General features: G+C 37.7%; 3 protein-coding genes across 19 annotated transcripts in view; 1 reads left to right on the forward strand and 2 right to left on the reverse strand.

The window, feature by feature from the left end:
- Window positions 1–924: 924 nt before the first annotated feature.
- On the reverse strand, window positions 925–5675 carry LOC122531002. Of its 2 annotated transcripts, none has more exons than XM_043658518.1 (3): window positions 5536–5675; window positions 1411–5190; window positions 925–1126 (listed from the first exon to the last, which is right to left on the reverse strand). In XM_043658518.1, the coding sequence occupies exons 2-3, from the start codon at window positions 5156–5158 to the stop codon at window positions 1101–1103; spliced, it is 3774 nt and encodes a 1257-aa protein (XP_043514453.1). In that variant the 5' UTR covers window positions 5159–5190; window positions 5536–5675; the 3' UTR covers window positions 925–1100. The 2 variants fall into 2 exon arrangements, with proteins under 2 accessions (XP_043514453.1, XP_043514452.1); XM_043658517.1 differs by having other exon boundaries at window positions 1195–5190.
- A 123-nt stretch (window positions 5676–5798) lies between these two features.
- Window positions 5799–6434, forward strand: LOC122531005. The gene is made up of 3 exons (XM_043658525.1): window positions 5799–5932; window positions 6020–6066; window positions 6179–6434. The coding sequence occupies exons 1-3, from the start codon at window positions 5849–5851 to the stop codon at window positions 6432–6434; spliced, it is 387 nt and encodes a 128-aa protein (XP_043514460.1). The 5' UTR covers window positions 5799–5848.
- A 10888-nt stretch (window positions 6435–17322) lies between these two features.
- The window catches only part of LOC122531000 (sodium channel protein para), a 33984-nt gene continuing 31585 nt past the window's right edge, over window positions 17323–19721 (reverse strand). For all 16 annotated transcript variants that reach the window (XM_043658505.1, XM_043658516.1, XM_043658504.1 and 13 more), the window contains one exon: window positions 17323–19651. In XM_043658505.1, the coding sequence (XP_043514440.1) occupies window positions 18869–19651 (783 nt within the window). In that variant the 3' untranslated portion in view covers window positions 17323–18868. The remainder of the gene's footprint in view (window positions 19652–19721) is intronic.

Genomic DNA, 19721 nt, shown 5'->3' on the forward strand with positions numbered 1-19721 from the left:
ATAATGTTGGATAACATCGTGCAGATTAATTTATGCGCATGTGAAAACTGAAGATTTGACTCACACTCACAAGCCGCGACGGTCATGCTTTTCGATATAGATAGCTAGCATACACGTGAACCAATCAGAAGCCGAGTTTCAATGGGCGGGGATGTGGCGTGATCCACGATGACGTCACGGTAGTCCGCAATCGATAACTACTCGACGTTTTAGTAAACCCCTTCTAACCCTGTTACTCTAGTACTACGTACGATCAATGTTCAGTCTCAATGCGCCACATATCTCTTATGGTATAATCGCGCATTCTTCACCTCAATAAAATTGATTTACTGCCTCAAAACAAAACCATAAAAATATACGTTCCAATCATATTGTCTGTCGTGAAAACAGAAGACAATGTCCAACATTTATGACTTCTTCGTAAAAAAAAAAGAGACAAAGTATGTTGTTACCACGGAGATAAGAAAGTGATTTTATCGACTATACTGATTTCTAGCGTAATTAACAGAAACTCCGACAATTATCTCAGGAAGGATATACAATCATTTTATTAGATCATAGAATTTACATAAAAATATAATTATGAAATAATATACATGTATAACCAGAATTCATTGTTTATCTTTTTTTTTTAAATAATGCGTAGAATATTTTATTTCAATGACATGCATATAAATGAATTTTTATGCAGTATCATATTTAAATTTACATATATATCATCATACGTATAAATATCTTTCCATGAATAACAATGAGAGATCGAAATAATGTTAACTTAAAATTTATATAAAAAAAATGATATCTTCAATATTTCCATAATTTAATGTATGCATTTAAGCCAGATATACGCTATTATTACAAATCTTCATTTTCGTAACGAAATACATATGAAATATATCATGTACAATAAAGTCAACAGCATAGTTAACGTTTAAACTTTATTAAAACCAACAACATTAACAAGAACAACAAGAACAAATCATTCCTTCAGAAACAGTTCACAGAAACTCGATCTTACACAAAACTCAATTGTCCTGCCGCATGTCGCTCAACGACGTTGTATATCAGTTAGTTATGCACTCGTACAGAATGGTTTCACATCATGAATGATCAAGTGCCGGGAGACCTACGACATTAGTAACATGATTCAAATAATAATAGCTTCGAACTAATGACAAACGCTTCGAATCAAACCTTCTAATTACAAAATGCATTAAGACACTTGTCGTTAAGGGCCCAGTCATGATGCTGCTACACTCGCTAAAAGCAGTGCAAGAAAACAAGCCAGCAAAACCATAGAATATGTAGTTATCAGTATGGTTATGAGGTTAGTTACATACGATATTGGCATTTCAGTCGAACAAAGAATGTCATACGATTCACAAATATCCTTGCATTTTGTACTCTCACCTTCGCAATTTGGGTCACGTTCATCAATGCACGGTTTATCGGTTGATATTACAGTTTCTTCATCATCGTGTTCTTTCTCTTTTTCGTCACTTGGCGGCATTAAATCGCTTTCAATATTCAGCAAGGAAACATCCTCTTTAATTTCAGTGTTACTACTGCAAGAAACGTTATTTGTTGCAACGTTATTTTTTAGTAATGCTTCTAGTTCTTCAATTTCTTTCTCATGCTCGCATAAACTTGCTGCTGCTAATTGTAAATCATGAACAGCTTTGGATAGATCGAGTTCTGGATCGATATGCAAATCATTTTTCACATCTTCCGGCCTTACTAAGTTGTGGTCCTCGTTTGAGATTATCGTTGTATTTTCTTTAGGAACTACATTTAATGCATCAGTGATTCTTGGCGAATAAGACAGGTCATCGTTCGTATCGTCTAGACTACTAGTAGCGGAGCTACGAGTACTAGTATTGGGCGCCGTACTATCGGTTTCTATTTCGGAACGGTGCGACGAATTCTTTTGGCTTAAACGACTATCACGTAAGTGATCTGCCACGCTGCTAAACGCCTCCGCAATTAGTTTAACATTTTCGTCCGCGACACGAAGATAGAAATCGAACGTATTATCGTCAGTCTTCTCAAAACATTCGTTCTCAGATTTAGCGAGGGATTCCGTCGCTAAATTCCCTGTGTTCTCTTTATCCCTATCTTCTTTATAATTTTCGATATTATTTTCTGAATAATGACTACCTAAGGACTGAATACGCAGTATGGATTCCTCCGTCTTATTACTATCATTTGAGATGTCTGTTATTACAGGAAGCTCTGAACGAACATTCGTTTCCTCAATCGGTTTCACTTCCATATCGTCTTGCCCTTCAATCAAATTGACTAAATCTTGGCACAGACGACTATACGCCGTAAAATCAGTTTCCGTATCTTGATTAGACGACTCGTTTGATTTGTTCTGTACGCAATCCTGCCAGAATTCATTGTCGAGAGCCTTTGACAATACGTCAGTAGATGTCATGGAGTTTTGTGCTCTTGCGTTATCCTCAGTTTTATTATCGTCTTGCATTCGAGTCGATGGTGAAACGTAAACGCGCAATTTTTTTCTATGCGTATTCGTAATTGGACGGTTTCCGTTTATATCAGTGTTAGAGTTCCTCAATAAACTATCAGTATGACATCGGTCGTAATCAGAGAGTTCACCATCGCTTACGACACGCCTATCTGATCGTACAGACAACGACTTGATATCTGTTATAGTGTTATCTATTTCGTTCTTGATCTCTTGAAGACTAGGTTCTCTCCTAAGATGAATTCTATCGTGATTAATTAAACCGTATAGATTGGCAGATAGAGATCTAACCGCTCGTTTTTTCTTCGTACCAAAAGTAGTTTCCTGATCTATAGCGATGCCGTTTTTACTTTCGACACTGCTCTTCGATGTGTTGGCATCCTTCCTGAGAGCTCGGTAAGCCAAGTCATCTGTAACAATGTCAGGCTCGCATTGTGGTATGTACGATGAACGAGGATGATCTGGTTTAGTCGGTGTAGTGTGTAAATAGTCGCTTTCCGTAGCGGCCGTTACCGGTCCTAAAGGTATTCCGAACGGAGGTTGCGGATCGATCACTTTCAATGTGTTATTAGCACGATTAATGCTCCGATAAACAACGTCGTCCCGCGTTACATCCGGCTCGTCTCGCCGCGTTGGATAATTCGCGGCGTACAGATAATTATCACTTGTGTCTTTGCGTGATAATATGGGCGAGGCTATCAGGTAACTGATATTAGAGAGTGCAGATTGGCCAACCACTTCCGACAACGATGTCGGCCTCTCCTTTGGGTGCATTCTTCTGTAAGCCATATCGTCTTTTGTTCTGTCTGTTGAATCTTCTGAAATAAACGGAACAGCAGTGTTAGTTTTTACTTGACGTAGACTAAATTCTTCCATACTCCGTCGTTCTGCTCGATCTAATAGATCTTCGTCTCCAAGGCGAAGACTGTTGTATATTGCTTCTAACTCAGAAAGCGCTTCCTCAAGATTTTTGGAACTTCTTTTCCTTTCCATCGCATCTTGTTCACTAATTACTTGTTTCTCTTCTTTCTCTTCATTTCTCATATTATCTATAAATGTAACATTTGGTAAATTATAAGAATTTTCTCTCACCACCTGTTTGGTCGGTGATCTCGTACAGGAACAATCTGAAGATTTATTAAAAATAGGCGATACAGAATTATTGCGCATATTTTTGATATAAGTAGTAGATAATCTGTTTTCGCGCATTTTGGTATCATAATCTTTAAAGGTTGAAGTAAGCTGATCGTTGCGATCATTTCTCCTCTGACATTTCATCGCTTCCGTTTCTTTAAACAATGGTTCATCTATATGTCGACCTGTCGAATTGTGTCTATTGTTTGTACACTCTGATAAATTACAAGACTGCGTCGAACTCACAGTCAGAGACAATGGACGTCGCGGATACTGTTTTGCCGAGCCACACCAACTGATTTCGTTATTTGATTCGTAGGATCTTAAACTCTTTAAATGATCCTTGGTAACTTCATGAATATCGTTCATTTTAATACGCAAGGTATCGTCGTATTTTGTTACGTGATACTTTCCACTAAACGGAAGGGAATTACAACCATAAGTGAAAACTCGGCAACGTGGGTCCCTCGGTGGAGGCTCGGGTGGCGAAGAACTTCGACTTGCAAATTGTCGGTTTTTCAGATAATCATATGGATCAGCGTAAATTGTACTAGTCGCGGGTAAATCGAAAAAGTAATTTTCCTCTTGATTTTCTTGATTCTTATTTTTGTGCAAAACATTTGGTTTCGCGTAAGTATTATTTTGATTTAAATCTGTAATATACTGGCTTGACGGATGTTTTGTAAGATCGCTAGATGATCTTGCTTGCAAATTGGATGCGACCATACCAAATTGTCGTAAGTTTTCAGCAGATCTTTGTACAGGGAAAGTATTACTATTAGAATAACTGGTGAAGTGTGATGATTGTTGTGGAAGCCGAAATAATTCATTTGCATCCATGGCTACAGATGATTGTTCCTCGTTCATGAAATCATGACTGTTACGCTTATTTGCTATATTGTTTAAGTTTTCTTGAAACTTATGACCTTCGTCTCTAGTTAAACGTTTTATATAACGTTCTGTACGTGCCGCACGACTTTTTCTATTGCAAGAACTATTTTTCTGTGTACTATGTCCAGCAAGTTCATTCTGGTATCTTGTCAATGAGTTACAGGATTTACGTGAATCTTCATCTGAACTACTATCTGCACAAATGCGATCTCTTTTTGCTTCTACTTGTGCTTTCAATTTATTTTTCCTGGCCTTTTTACTTAATCCATCCAAGGATCCATCACTACTACGAGAATTTAAAGAATCCCTTTGCAAACTTGTTGTATCCAGAGATTTTGCAACAGCGTCATTTAAGTTTTGATTTGATCCTTTTTCAACTGGATGGAGGACAACATTATTTGATTTTCTATTAAATACTGTGCAAGGTCTTGGTTGTCTCGTACAATATACAATTTCTTCATCATTGGAAGAACTATCGTAATCCCTTATTGAAGATATACGTTTTAATATTCCACCGATTGACCACTTTTTATCTTTTTTTTTGTCTGTAGAAGTCACAGCATTACAGACAGGTAAGCGTCGGGTCGGTGGCAAAAGTCCATCCATTCTTAGAATATCCTTTCCACTAATACTCCTCTTTTCCATTATGAATAAATAATTTATTTCATTAAATATACCTAAAAAATTCAAGATTAATTAATATTCAAAGATCCAAAACTTCATACTATTTGATAAAAGTATCACCTAACAAATTTATGAATTATTATGATATTAGTATAACATTAATTACATTAATAGCTACAATAGCTAGACTGTGGATATTTATATAAATTTAATTAATTTCATCATATTTACGGAAATCTAAATAGAAATTCGTTTCACTCGTTAAATACAAATATTCTATTACGAATACTTTATGTAATTTTGCATATAGTCCGTTATGTATAAATTTTTCATAAATTCATAAACATCCACAGTCTAACAATTACACATTCAATTTCAACAATCGTGATTTTACTTACGAATATATATGAATATGTATATATACACTATATATATATATAAATGCAGAAAATGTATAAAAATGCGAACGCAATCACTTATAACCAACAAACGGATTACATTCTATCCAAGCAGCAAATCTTCAATTCCCAATACCGATATGTTTACACAGTGAACACCTTGAAACAGGGTCTCCATTATAAACAATTATATACCATTACGTATATGTAGTATATAAATAGAATATTATCCGCTAACCTCCATACAGACAGTTGGCTGAATGATTCAGATAAGTATTAGGCGAAGGGCGAATTTTCTGTACATTTGCCAAAAATGTTCCCCTGTGTGATTCGAGAATGTCAGTCACAAAGCTCTATTCACGTTCCACAACATAAAAATCGCGATACTACAACTGAGGTCAGTACAGCCAGTGCAGTACTCTTTGATAACGTTGATAAAATCTCCACGCCTGTGTAGCCTTTCGCAATACGGTTATCTTGACAGATGAACTACAAAAGCAGTATCTCGACTTCACTTTCTGCGACTAACAAGTAGGTTTCTATGATTCTCGACGACTCGAAATAAAGAAACAGTTACGCTTGAGAGAGGTCTTTGACTAGTTTCGAGACTACGATCTGTAACTGATTTTTGCCTGGCGCTTAGTTGGCGCTGCCATTACATGGACATCGACGAACGTGCAGCACACGTCGAACACAAAGGACACTGGTGGAGTGGACTACGCGAAACTGACTCGAATCAGATCGAATCAGATATGAGAAGAGAAGGGATTCATCGTTTAGACCCCACCCATTACACCAACCTCCTCCCATACTCTCGCGCAGAATCACGCATGGTAAATCGTGTACGCATCTTGTGCACCCACGCATCGCAGATGCACATATCCATCTACTTGACTTAAAAGATCCGCTTCAGCGTCATTAGAATTAAATTGTCGATATTTGTGTTCTGTAGATATTCATATAGGAAGTCAACAATAGAGTGAGACACTTTGTTTCTAATGAATAGAAATTTGTTTTGTCTGTGAGATGTGTGTACTATTTGGTTTGCACGTTTGGTTGAGAATAATACCAAGTTTAAGAATATACTACATACGTTTGTCAAACTTTTCTTGTAGAACTTGATATTATTTGCTAAATTCAAAACAGCTTATTGCAATTGTGACTGATAAATATGTATGTATATGTATGTGGATATAGTAATATGTATGCATATGTATAAATATCTACTAAGTGTTGTCTGAGTTGGCTTTGAGTGACTTATAGTGCTTATTCTGCTATTCTGCTAATGCATATTTGTACATATATACATATACATGTATTAAAAGAAATAGAATTGGTACTTGTAAGAATGTCAATTTCGTTAATGACAGAATATGAAGAACTTCAGTGTAAATACTGTAAACATCACTATTGCATTACCAAATTACCATAGATAAAATATAAAATAGACCTGTAACTTAATGTATTTGAACTACATCTGGAATAATTCTGACCCATTACCAACATTATCACCGTAAAATTCAAATTCAAAATCAGAAGAGTCGTATTCATATTTTCAACCATAAATTTAAATCTAAAATAAACGAATTTAGGAATCTGTTGTATCTCAAATTGTAAATTTTCGTCTTACGTGCACTGTCTAGCTGTTGTTCACTTTATAGTCTTCGACTATTGAGCTGAACATAATTCTTATGTTCACCGTAATAAATCGCAGAGGGCGTAAGAAACATCCTGAATTTTTTCTAGGTCGGTATTTCAGAACATGTGATATGAAGTTCATCTTAGAAATTTCTTATTCTTCGGCTAGAGTTGAAAGGAATTTATGAAAGCGGTTCTTTCAACATAATTTATAATTTTCTTAATTCATAAAGTTATATTTGTCACGTAATACCAACATTTTTTTTCCTGTAGAGTGCAATAAGAATTAAGATACTTTGTTCACTCTTTTTGTAAAAATATTATATACTGACAAGTGATAAATAAATTAATACTCGTACTGAGTCACAGAAACCTTGAACTTACGGCATCGAGTTGCTCCTGGGATGCAGCTTCAAATTATTTTGCATTCCACATTTGAATTACGTCAGACGGACGACAAACCACGAAGCAATATTATAAATAGAAATGCTTCTTATGCTCACAGCTGACATATTTTAATTTTGAACTGAACTCGAACGTCTGCTTTTATTTCAAAATTGAAATTTTAATAAAAATTAATTGACTTGTAAACTCAGGTTAATATCGCTACTGAAAGTAAATGAAATAAATTGCACGTACTTGTGCCGAATCACGTTAATTATTTTTTAACAAAGCATTTAAAGTTACAACTACCTTTTATAAACGAAGTGAAGCACTTCGCGCTTTCATCACTCTAAATTGCATACAATTATATAAGACCTACATTTTTTTACAAGTTCAATCAACTTGTTCTCATATGTATGAGTGTCTAAAAAATTGATGAATTTTTTAATACACTTCATAATTTGCTATCGAATAGTTTGTATTTCTTATACCAAAATGGATTGAAAATTTTTTATACATATTTGGTTCTATTCGTTTCTATTCGCCTTCAAATTTGTTCTATCATTTAAATATTATAAGAATATATCACGAGTAAAATACGTGTAAATTTAAAACAGTTTACTTAGTATACAAAATTCAGGTAAAATTATATCAAATCGTGACGTAACTTGATCCAAAGGAATTATTACAGCTTCGTGTAATTTTACGAAGCATTTGGAAAAGTAAGGTTGTCACGTACAAGGTGAATTAAAGTCGTCGGAATGCTCGATATCTTTCTTCAGAGAGAGAGCTGAATCGTTTGTGCTGCTGCTGTGAAACAACTGTCGTTTGTTATACTTCCTATAAGATGTATACTATTTGTCATGTTAACAAGGTGGAAAAATATAATTTATACATCTTTTTATTAAGCGTTAAACGACGAAGAAATCTCTTAACAATCTAATGTAATTCCTTCAATTAAAAAGTAAAAGAAAAGATGAAGAGGAATATAAATTTTTGTATTTTCTTTTTATTACATTTTAAAACGTTCATATATATATATATATATACATTTCATATTTTAGAGTTTCCCAATGTTAAATACATTAGAAAGATTCTCTATTAATATGTTTAAAAAATTTATATTTTGAAATGTTTGTTTTACTTCTTCCTGTGCCATTAACTTATAACTTGAATCAGGAAATATATGAAAAACAAAAAATACTTATCATTATAATTAAAAAATTTATTTATATCTTGATTCGTATCCTTAAGCATTTTCGTTATTTCTCCTTTCATATTCTTTCGCCGATCTTCCATTAATCTTTAAAAGGTTCTCCCAGAGGATCCACAAAGATCAAGAACATCTTTCGTTATCAAATGTTTAAAAAATCGCCCCGATATCCAAGTTCCGTCTTATGAAAACAAAGAAATGTTTTCTAAATGAACTAAAGTCTCTCGGATCAATTTTCCTGTTTTCTTCTTCCTACGCGCGTCTCGTTTGAGAGCGTGCGCGAAATCCAATAACGTTCGCGGTTATTTTAAGAACGATCCGGATACAAAAAATAAAAAGGAGGAAGAAAAAAAAAAACGATTGGGAAAAGGCGAGTGCAATGTGCGTTTCATGAAAGTTATGTCTTCAAGGATCGTTCGTGCAGACGCGGTGGGTCACATGTGGTGTTCGAAACGTCTCGGCGACCGTGTTATTCTTTCGAAATTAGGTATTCGTGCTGCATCATTCGGGTCCAGAGAGCCATATACGGCTGGCCAAAGACACCGGGCATGATGTACGTACATACCTCGTCGATGCAGCAAGGAGAAAGCCGCTTTCAGCGTTAATTCAGGACAAGAACCTTTATTTCGTGCGTGGCAAAAGACTCGGTAGGCGAAAAAATCGACATAGCGCCGATCAACGTGGCTGAAAATAGCGGTGGCGATCTTTTTATAACGCGAGTGTTTATTTATATCTGAAAGTAGGATTAATCATCTTGAGTCAAAGGGGAGGCACGTAATTTTCGGTTGTGTGGAAAACTAGAACAATAGGGCAAATCCATGGTATTTTGATGGTTGGCATTAATAAACGCTTTTTTGAAAAGTCGCTGATTCGTTGAAAATAAATTGGTCGTTTCGCGGACGATGTTTAGAAAAATTTATCACACAGTACGTGCGAAGTTCTCGTTAAGAAATTAGCTTCTGATGTTTCAGTCCAAGTACGTGACCAGTCGATTGTTTCGAAGAAAACATGTTTATAAAATACGAAGAACATCGGGCAAAAATTTGAAGGACCAGGATATAGTAACGTCTTTATTGAGAATCGATGTTTTCGAAATCTTGCTTTTCGAAACGCTCTGCAATTATGAGATGTGAGATCTTTAGTGTAAAAGTAAGCTAGTAGTATGAATATGAGGATGACATGCGATACGAATGTATAAGTACTATATGTATAATTTTCAATGTGTTAGTATTGCGAGATTATCGTTATCGGTACCGTTTCTGTACAATGTTAATGTTGATCTTAATAGCGGAAAGCACCATCGTTAATATAAGTGTCAGAATATTAATAAAAAATAAAGTATTACTAGTCAATATATATATCGCTTAGTTATCTCGTAGTTAATTGCAATGATAATGAAACGTTATGAACTCTTATAAAATATCACAGTTAAAAATTTCGGTAAGCACAGATTGAAAGCATTGGAGCCGTGAAAGTCTCAAGGATGTCGATTCAGACAGCCAGATAGAAATGTATGGACGCTACATGATCAACAGGGTCAAATGATGACAAGGACAACAACCGTATGAGTGTTAAGCTTTTTCGTTTATTGAAAATATCTCTGTAAAACGTGTGTATATTGTGGCCGGGCGAGGTAAGCCGACAAAACCGAATCGTTTTTTTTTTTGTTTTTGTTTTTTTTTCTTTTTGTTTTCTTTTTTATCGACAACGAAACGAAATCGGGTAGCAAACGAAGGAATACGGTGAAGACATTGAAAACAATAATAGAGTCGAATCGTTATTTAGTTATCTACATAAGTAAAGGACGAATCAACGATGCATTCGCTTACTTTTCTTTTTTTCACTTTTTTTTCTTTTCTTTTAATCTTAGTATATTAATTATATTATGTATAACAAAGCGGTAACAACTTGTTAATTGTAACTATTACGGTAATAATCGTTTACTTTATATAATTACAATAATGTAATGTAAGGATGATCGTTAACTAATCGATAACAAACGAATCGTTTCCTCCTCCATCCTTCCTTCGTCTTCATCATCATATTATCCTCGTCACTTCTTTAAACTTTGTATTTTTTTCTTTTCTCTCCTATTTTTCTCTCGTCTTCTTTTCATTTACCTTTTTTTTTACTCTTTACTTTTACCTGTTATTAATAATATTATTAATCTTTTAAATCTGATATCTGTCTTCAGCTAAATCGTTTCGTTTATTTATTTTGTTCGTACAATCCCCTTTTTCGTATTAATTATTTAACAACAGTTTTTTTATTCCTTTTATTATTTGCTCTTTAATTTAATAATCATAGTAAACATAGTAATTATTTATAATATTGTGCAAATAATCCATATTTTTATTTTGTTTAATAGTAATGAATGTCATTCAACGGAGGAGCTCGTCTACGTTCTCTCTTTCTCTCCCTCATTTTCTCGCTCTTTCGCTCTCTCTCTCTCTCTCTCTCTCTCTCTCTCTCTCTCTCTCTCTCTCTCTCTCTCTTCCTCTTGCTCGCTCTCTTTCTCTCTTTCTCTCTTTCTCTCTCTCTCTCTCTCTCTCTCTCTCGCCCTCGCATTCTTGTTCATTCTTTCCTTCACTCGCACTCTCTCACGCTCGTTCTCTCTCTCTCTCTCTCTCTCTCTCTCTCTCTCTCACTTTCTTTCTTTCTTTTTCTCTGTTTTCCATGCATACACGCTCTTTTGCACGCACTCTGTCTCGATGTCTCTCTTTGCATGCTCGCGCGCATTCACGACACGCATTTGCGCATGCGCGCCGCTGCGGCACGCGCCCGCGCATGCGCGCACAAGCGCGAGCACTCACGGAGCACGCATTTGAATGGACGATCCTTCGCGCGTAATGTTTTTTTTTTTTCGACAGCTAGCTCGTTAAAATTGGATTCTTTTTTTTCTTTTTTTTTTTTTTTTGTTTCTTAGCACATTTCGTCTATCTAGCTTGTTGACCCATGGCAGTTGCTTGATCATTATACTGGCCGACAGGCTCCGCAGCTTGACACTTTACTTGATTATTCTCTGTATATATATATTTTTTTTCTTTATATCTTCTTTTGTTTAGTCCAACTTTAGGATTCTTTTCTTTTTTTTTCTTTTGCTTCTCGTATCTTTACCTCTTTCGTTTTTTTCATTTTTTAATATATAGCTTTTGTGTACTCATCAGTTAAGTTTTATTATCTGACGACGTTTAAGTTACTGAGTTTCGAGAGTTTTCGAGACACTACAAAGCCTTTTTTTGTTTTTTTTATTCTTGTTCGCTATCCGTTTAAGAAAATTTCGTGCATTTACGATTAGTTAACTTAGTTTCACTTCTTCTTTATACAATGCGTAACGGCAGTATCGTCCACGGAGAAAGTACGCTTAAATCTCGCCTTACCTCGCTTAACGAAGGAAAGCCCTATATATATGTATGTATATATATATATATTTTTTTTTTTTTGTTCTTTAATATCTTACAGCCGTCGTCGCGCAAAAGCTGGTATTTAATGTACGTTTTTCTTTTTTTTTTTTTTTTCTTTCTGTCTCTGATAAAACGAAAATCAATGAAGCACACCACGCATACTCTTCTACCCCCCTCCCCCTCGTTTCTTTTCGCAGCCGTAGCAAATGTTTTGGCCGATCGAACGAACATCTTTTTTTTTTTTATTTTCTTTTTATCGTTCCCGAGCTTCTTTTTGTCCCGAGCATCACGCCGAAACGAATTTCCAGGCAACCCTTCGAGACGCGTGTGTTCCCGATCTCCTTGCGATTAATCTCCTCATCCCGATACGACCGTAGATTAAGCGGACCGAATGTCAACAGGCTTACCAAGGATCGGTAAACGCGGGGAAGTTGCGATTCAATCGAACATTCGATCACGAAAAATCCAGATCACACAGTCTCTACGTTCACGTGATAAAAAGCACCGTGTATGCGAGCGTGTGAACAAAAAAAAAGGAGAAAAGAAGAAGAAGAAGAAGAAGAAGAAGAAACGATGTTCATTTGCCTCTCGGGAGGGGGAAGAACGATTCCTACGCGATCCCGCAAGATCTGTTTATCGTTTAAAAAGAGGCCAGCGTGTTTTGGAACACTTTCCGCGCGCGATTGCACCTCGTTTCGTCTGTCACGCCCTGCTTACATATTTTTTTCCTTCCTTCCTTCCTTCCTTCCTTCCTTCCTTCCTTTCTTTCTTTCTTTCGTTCGTTCGTTCGTTCTAACGTATGTCTCGAGAGTTTTATTGCTTCTAGAAGTTCGCGGTTGCCCATTCGACAAAGTAGTATCGAAAATATATATGTATATTATATGCGTACAAACCATTTGATTATTATCGAATTATTTGCACAAATTACAGCACGGGAGGGGTTCGAAACATAAAAAAGGGCGAGAGGGGGTATCGGAGTAATTAGACAGTGAGCCGGACGGACCATCAGATACGTCGTACTTCGATAGAAGAAGGATCGACGAGTTGAATGAAATTCGTCGTCGATCGATCTCGTGCCTCGATTCGTTTCGTTTCGTTTCGTCGTCGTCGTCGTCCGTCGTGCTCCGTGTTACGTTAAGTTATGTTATGTACGTTTATGCTGGATGCGTTTTATCGTGTCACATTCGTCGCGATCGTTCTGACCTCTGCGAAACAACGTGTGCCTAGGAAGAAGAAAAAAAAAAGGGAAAAAAAAAAAAAAGGGAAAAAAAAAAAAAAGAAAAAAGGTTCGAAGTTTCTCGTCAAGTACATCACACGAACAGCAACGGCACCTCGCGCAACGTGTATGTACCTTTTCTTTTTTTCGTTTTTTAGGCGTAATCCGTGTCCCTGCTCTTTCGTTGCAGAGAGATTACCGAAGATAATAGATATGGTTGCGAATGAAACCGATTGTAATCGATGTGATCGTGCGGTTATATTATTATTATTATTATTATTATTAGTATTATTATTGTTATTATTATTATTATTATTATTAGTATTACTATTATTATTATTATTATTATATCGGGATATATCGGAATCGTCTCGAGGAGAACGATTCAGAGCGTAAGAAAGCCGAGTTCCGGAAGAAACGAAGAACGACGACCTCTTCCGAACGAACGAGTCGCGAGGACGCAGCCACGCGCATGCGTAATACTTTGAAGCGTACCCACGAAAAAGGATCATCGAATGGCCCGCGACGAGAATCGTGAAATGCAATTTATAATATACGTAGAAAAGGTACGAGGACATTAATATCGGACAGGCTTCTCTAAAATACTTTGACAAAGCGGACTCGACACCGATAGTGTGTGAATTATTTGTACGAGTAATTTACAATGATCCTCACCCTCTTGAGCCACCGTAGCTTAAAATAATGAACATTTGTTTGCTTTTTCTTTGTTTTGTTTTTTGTTCTTTTTTTTTTTTTTTTTNTTTTTTGCCTCTTCCCCGCAATTTCCCGCGTTATTTCTCGCGTTGTGGATCTGTAAATCCGATCTCGTCATACCTGGCGTTTCCTCTAATCTCGTTATTTCCTTTCATCCTCCAGCTCCCGGACACACAAATTTACAATCGTTGGCTAGCTCTCGTAACCATCTCTCCTCGTCTTCGTCACGTCCTCGTTGTCGTTCCTGTCCCACACATTCATTCAAATACAATCCTTCGAGCGAGCTGCGAGTTTCTCTCTTTCTTTCTTTCTTTCTTTCTTTCTTTCTTTCTGCCACGTTACGTCCGTTTTCGACCAGCGAGAACGATCATACGTTCGTTTATTACCGCCGCCGCCGCCGCCGCTAGCGTCGAGACAACGCGGACAACGAGGTGCCGCTCCTCGTTCCTTTTCCCCATCGTCCGCCTCTCTGTATTTCTCTCAATCCCATTCCGGAACGCGGATGTAAACGTAGAAAAATAACGATCGCGCAATCCGCGTTAACACACACACGCGCACACATTATGTAGTTCATTTTTGTCCTCTGTGTTGTTGCCTCGTTTAACGCACGCTCGTTTGCGGCGCCAGACCGAGACAATCTTCATTCGTGTACGTACCTACGAGTATAATGTACCGTTTGACCTGTATATTTTTTTTCCTTTTCTTTCTTTTTTTTTCTTCTTTTTTTCTTTTTTTTTTTTCTTTTTTTTCCCCTCACGGCGAAATGAACCGTCGGCATCGCTGCCATCGTTGACAGACGCGCTATTTCAACGTGCTATCGTCCATCACCGTGCGCATACTTGTTTGCAACGCGTTCAACTCGATTCATTTCACGCGATCTATGCGTTCGTATGTTTGCGCGAGAACGATGCGATTGAGGTCACTTCCACCTGTGACAGGATCGTGTGCCGTGGTCAATGATCGTTGAGAATTTCCTCCGACGTGTATCGATTTTTTTAACTTCTTTTCTTTTCTTTTTTTTTTTTTTCTTGCAACCGTGACACTATTCCATCTAGCCATCTGGCTAGAAACAGCGTCGCACTAATTCCGTGGAAATTAGGCACAAGATCCTTCACGAGGTCATTAAGCACGTAAACCCGTTCGAAAATTGAGCTACAAAACTCGAACGATACCTTTCTTCTACGAAGCACCGATTTTTCTCTCTTTTTGCGTTTTTTCTTTTTTTCTCGTTTTTTCTTTTTTTCTTTTTTCTCCTTTAATTGCCTCGAATATGTCGAATATATAGCGAATCTTTTTCTCAAGTATTTCTATTGCGATTCGTATTGAAAAGAAAGTTGTACAGTTGCTTCGTCAGTTGTCGTTAATCGTTATTGTCCTTGGACAATCGTGCAGCTTCTCGAATCGCAAACGGAAAATTTTGTTAACTCTTCGGCCTTAACTTTTTTTTGTCACTTCTCCATAATTCAATGGAAAACTATTTAGCTAAATATTTCGAATAACCAACGACAAAATAAATCATTTGAGATCTTAACAATTTTTCTGTTTTTCTGTTTTTTTTTTTTTTTTTTTTTTTTTTTTTTTTTTTTTTTTTTTTTTCTTGTGAAAACTTAACGTTCTTGATTTGGCATCTATTGTCAAACTATGTAGAATGACACAACTTTCTTGCCCTGAGTAATTTATTACGTGAATTAACAAAAGTGTCGATGGATCTGTAGATTTAAATTTTTATTTCTAAAACGTGGATTTTTATTAGGGCACGTTTAAAAAAAGAATTTTCCCCAAGTGAACGACATATTGCTTTGAAGCGTGTATGCAAATTGGAAAATATCGAGATTGTTGATAAAAATTCCGGGAGACAAGTATTTCCAAACGTTCATCAAAAACTTTAACTCTCAATTAGTAACAGGTAACAATTGATATGGTGAATTCAGAATTCATCTAATATAGAGATAATTATGATCTTAATAATAATAATCTTACACTTTACACGGATTCGAATTAGAATTTCAAACGATGTAACAATTATAAACTTATTAACGACAAACTGAACGGTCTCACCTCGTGAATATGTCAATAACTTATCGGCAAAAGAATTATCAAACGTTCATAACTCGATAAAGTATATTCATTCTCGCTAATATAAATACAATTTTAAATTTCACGGCCTAATTTAACATCGCATCTCGTTCCAATAATTGAGAGTTAAAATTTCTTTTGCCAGGAGTACAACGAGTCAAAAACAGTTGTGTCTAATTCTACGTTACCAACCGAGTTAATCATTAATTCTTCCAGCGTATTTAAACGTGCGGCATTTTTATGAATCCGTTTTACTTAAACGATACGCTACGCGTTTACTGCGAGACGGGTTTACGGGCGCACGGTTGTCGATTACAATTACAATTCGAATAACACTATTATGTATATTCATTTATTCCAAAGCGCATCACTACGTCGTGTAAGATTGTGTCTGTGTAAGATTTTTTTTCCGTTTTTTTTTTTTTTTTGCAAATGTGTAAGTACCTAGCTGATGATGATTGCGAAATTTGTATTCGCCGCACCTTCCCCCCCTCTGTTCCTTTTTTTTGGCAAGAATATTGTTCATGGATCATCTAAAAAAAAAAAAAAAAAAAGAAAAAAAAGAAATGGGAGAGAGACACAACATTTTCATCGACAATGAAAACTTAGAGGGGGAAAGATAGTTGCTACTTGATGAAGAACTTTGAATCTACACGGAGAACTGTTTTACCGACCGGGTTGTTGCTGCGATCGTGTTCCTTCTTCAAACTCCCTCTATGCAAGCAATTCTTACGCGTTTTAAACAATCGTATGACTATAAAATCGTCAGACTGTCACGATATTGTTATAGATCGAATGATTCTAGCGTTGATGATTTATATTTAAATGGTCGAAGTAGAGAAGAGGAACAGAGAGGCAGAGGGCCAGATAAAACAAAGCCGCGCGATCGGATGTTCGTTTTTTGCGTATCGTGTTGCGCAAAATTTGTTCAAGCTGAGCGAATGTAGTAAACTACGCGTACATTTCACATTATTAACATTCTTGTTCACCATCATCATCATCATCATCATTTATAATCATTATCTTAATCGTTCTATGATCATCCTCACTGTTATCAGTTATGATCAGCGTCTTCGTCAATGTCTTCGTTTTCTCCGTTGTTCCGTCGTTTTTTTTTTTTTCCTTTTTCCTCTCCTTCTCTCCTTTGTTCAGTTTCAAGTTCAAAGAAACCTCTCTCTCTGTCTTTATGCACCACTGTACGATGACCAGAATAACGAATCAAAATGTCACCCACGAACCTCGACCGCAGCGAATCAACATTGATTTATACAGATTTGTCTTTTTCAAATTTCCCTGCAACCTTCATTTTTTTTATTTGTTTGTGTTCGTCAGCGAGTTGGCGGTTCGCTGTTTAAAATCATGTAAAAAATCCAATATACGCGGATAGAATTTTACGAATCGGCTGTGTGTGTGTATGTGTGTGTGTGTGTGTGTGGAATTCGTTTTCCTCTAGAGTAGATGAGAAACGATCGCTGATATATATATATATATATATATATATATATATATATATATATATATATATCTTTCTTTTCTTTTCTTTTATCCATTCTTTTTCTTGTTGCGAACGCGGCAATGTTAACTCGCCGTTAGAACGTACCTAGGGTCTTCGTTTCATTGTCGGTCACGCGAAATGATGATTGCTTTCGTTTCGATCGCGCGTCTCGAGTCACGCGTGCAACTAACGCAGCCTGCGCGGATCGTCATCGTCATCGTACGAACTCTTAAAAAAAAAAAAGAAAAGAGAGAGAGAGAGAGAGAGAACAGAGCAAGAACTGCCGTAACGAAGTCCATCAAAGGACAGGAATCCCCGGCCACGTTGCAACGTGAACCTTCGAGCCTTAATTCGATTTTTGAAATGGGGGGAAGCTGACTCGAAGGTTACGTCGTGTTCAGAGTCGAGTACACTTCTTTATACACCGACTGTCATTCTCTCCCTCTCTCTCTCTGTCTCTTTCTCTCTCTGTGTGTTCTTTTCCCTGACATCATTTTCTTGTCCTTCGATTCCTCTTCCTCATCTTCGTTTCGTCAGCCAAATCCTATTACATTTGATCAGTGTCTCTCTTCACAAACAAATTCCTCTTGCACCCCCGAGACAACCGAGAGAGAACCGAGCCAATAATCCCAATAAACGAGCACGGACGATTGGTCAATCGACACGGTGAATCAGCAGTCTGTGTGTGTGTGTGTGTTTCTCTCTATCGTGTCCTCTCACTGTTCACGGCCCTGTTCACACTTCTCGAAACGGACTCGCCCAGAAAAACCGAGGAAAAAAATCACCAGCGTTTTCGTCTTCACCCTCGTGTCGTGTGTGTTCATCAGCTAGCGACGTGTCTCCCAACGATCGTAGCGTTTACAGTGGATTTAAAGGCAACTCGTTGGAGGAATGTATTTATTTTTTTTTTTTCTTCTTCTTCTCTTAATACTTCTTTTTTTTTTTTCTTTTTTTTTATACAACTATAAGGCTGTCGATGGAGAGCGCGCGCGCGCGAGGTCCGTGAGGCCGCTGCTCCGCCGCGAGCAGTGTCAGCGCGTCTGTTGTGTGAACAATTTTTCAGTAGCTGTTTTAGCCGGCGATGCTGCGAATGGAGCGATCGTCGCACGGACGCCGCCGTGTTATCTGTTACGGCTCGTTGGTGGCGCTTGCTACGACGGTGGCGGTGCTTGGGACGTCGTGGTGGACGCCGATCAGACGTCCGCGGTTCTCGAGGTAACGCTCGGCGATCGGCTATGGATGACCACCCTGTGGCCGTTCTTCGTCACGAAACCGTCGCTCTCGACCAGGACCGCGGTCTGCCTGACCCGTGGATCGGTGTCGGCGTCGTCGCTTTCCTCGCTGGGCCCGCCTAGACGCTGCTGCTTGTGCTTCCTCCAGGCATTCTGGATCAAACGCGCGCAATACTCCTCGCGCTGGCGCCACAGCGTCGAGGAGACTGGCTCGTAACCGACCTCGCCCGGACGCGTCTGAACCTCGAGGTCGGACGACTCCTCGATCGGGTTACCCTTCCGCGCGAAGAAGTCCTTGGTAAGAGCGTCCAGGATGTCCACGCAGAACATCATATCCCCTTTGCATATAGGGATGTCCATCGAGACGATCTTGTACTTGTTCGGCTTGTGTATCTGTAACGGCGGCTCAAGCACGTCCAAGAACTCGGACAGCTGATCGTATCTGATGTACTGCGACCCGTCTGGATCGAACTGTTGCCAGATCTCGTAGTACATGTCGTAATCGTCGTCGGTCAGGCCCTCCTGCACATCCTCGGTGGCTTGCGAGTAATTCTCCAAGATCACGGCGATGTACATGTTGATGACGATCAGAAAGCTGATCACCAGGTACGAGAGTAGATAGGCGATGCCGATCGTGGATGAGCCACAGTTGCCCGGATATCCTATCTCGTTGTTCGGCTCCTGGCAGTCCTCCTCGTTTATTATACCGTCGAGGACGCCGTCCCAACCGGCGGACGTTGACATCTGGACACACGTTCGAGAATTTTGTTTTTTTTTTTTTTTTTTTTTATGTAATAATTACATCCCGTTACAG

The sequence above is a fragment of the Frieseomelitta varia genome, unplaced genomic scaffold (genome assembly GCF_011392965.1).
Source record: "Frieseomelitta varia isolate USP_RPSP 00005682 unplaced genomic scaffold, Fvar_1.2 scaffold_371, whole genome shotgun sequence".
NCBI classification, from domain to species: Eukaryota; Metazoa; Arthropoda; class Insecta; order Hymenoptera; family Apidae; genus Frieseomelitta; species Frieseomelitta varia.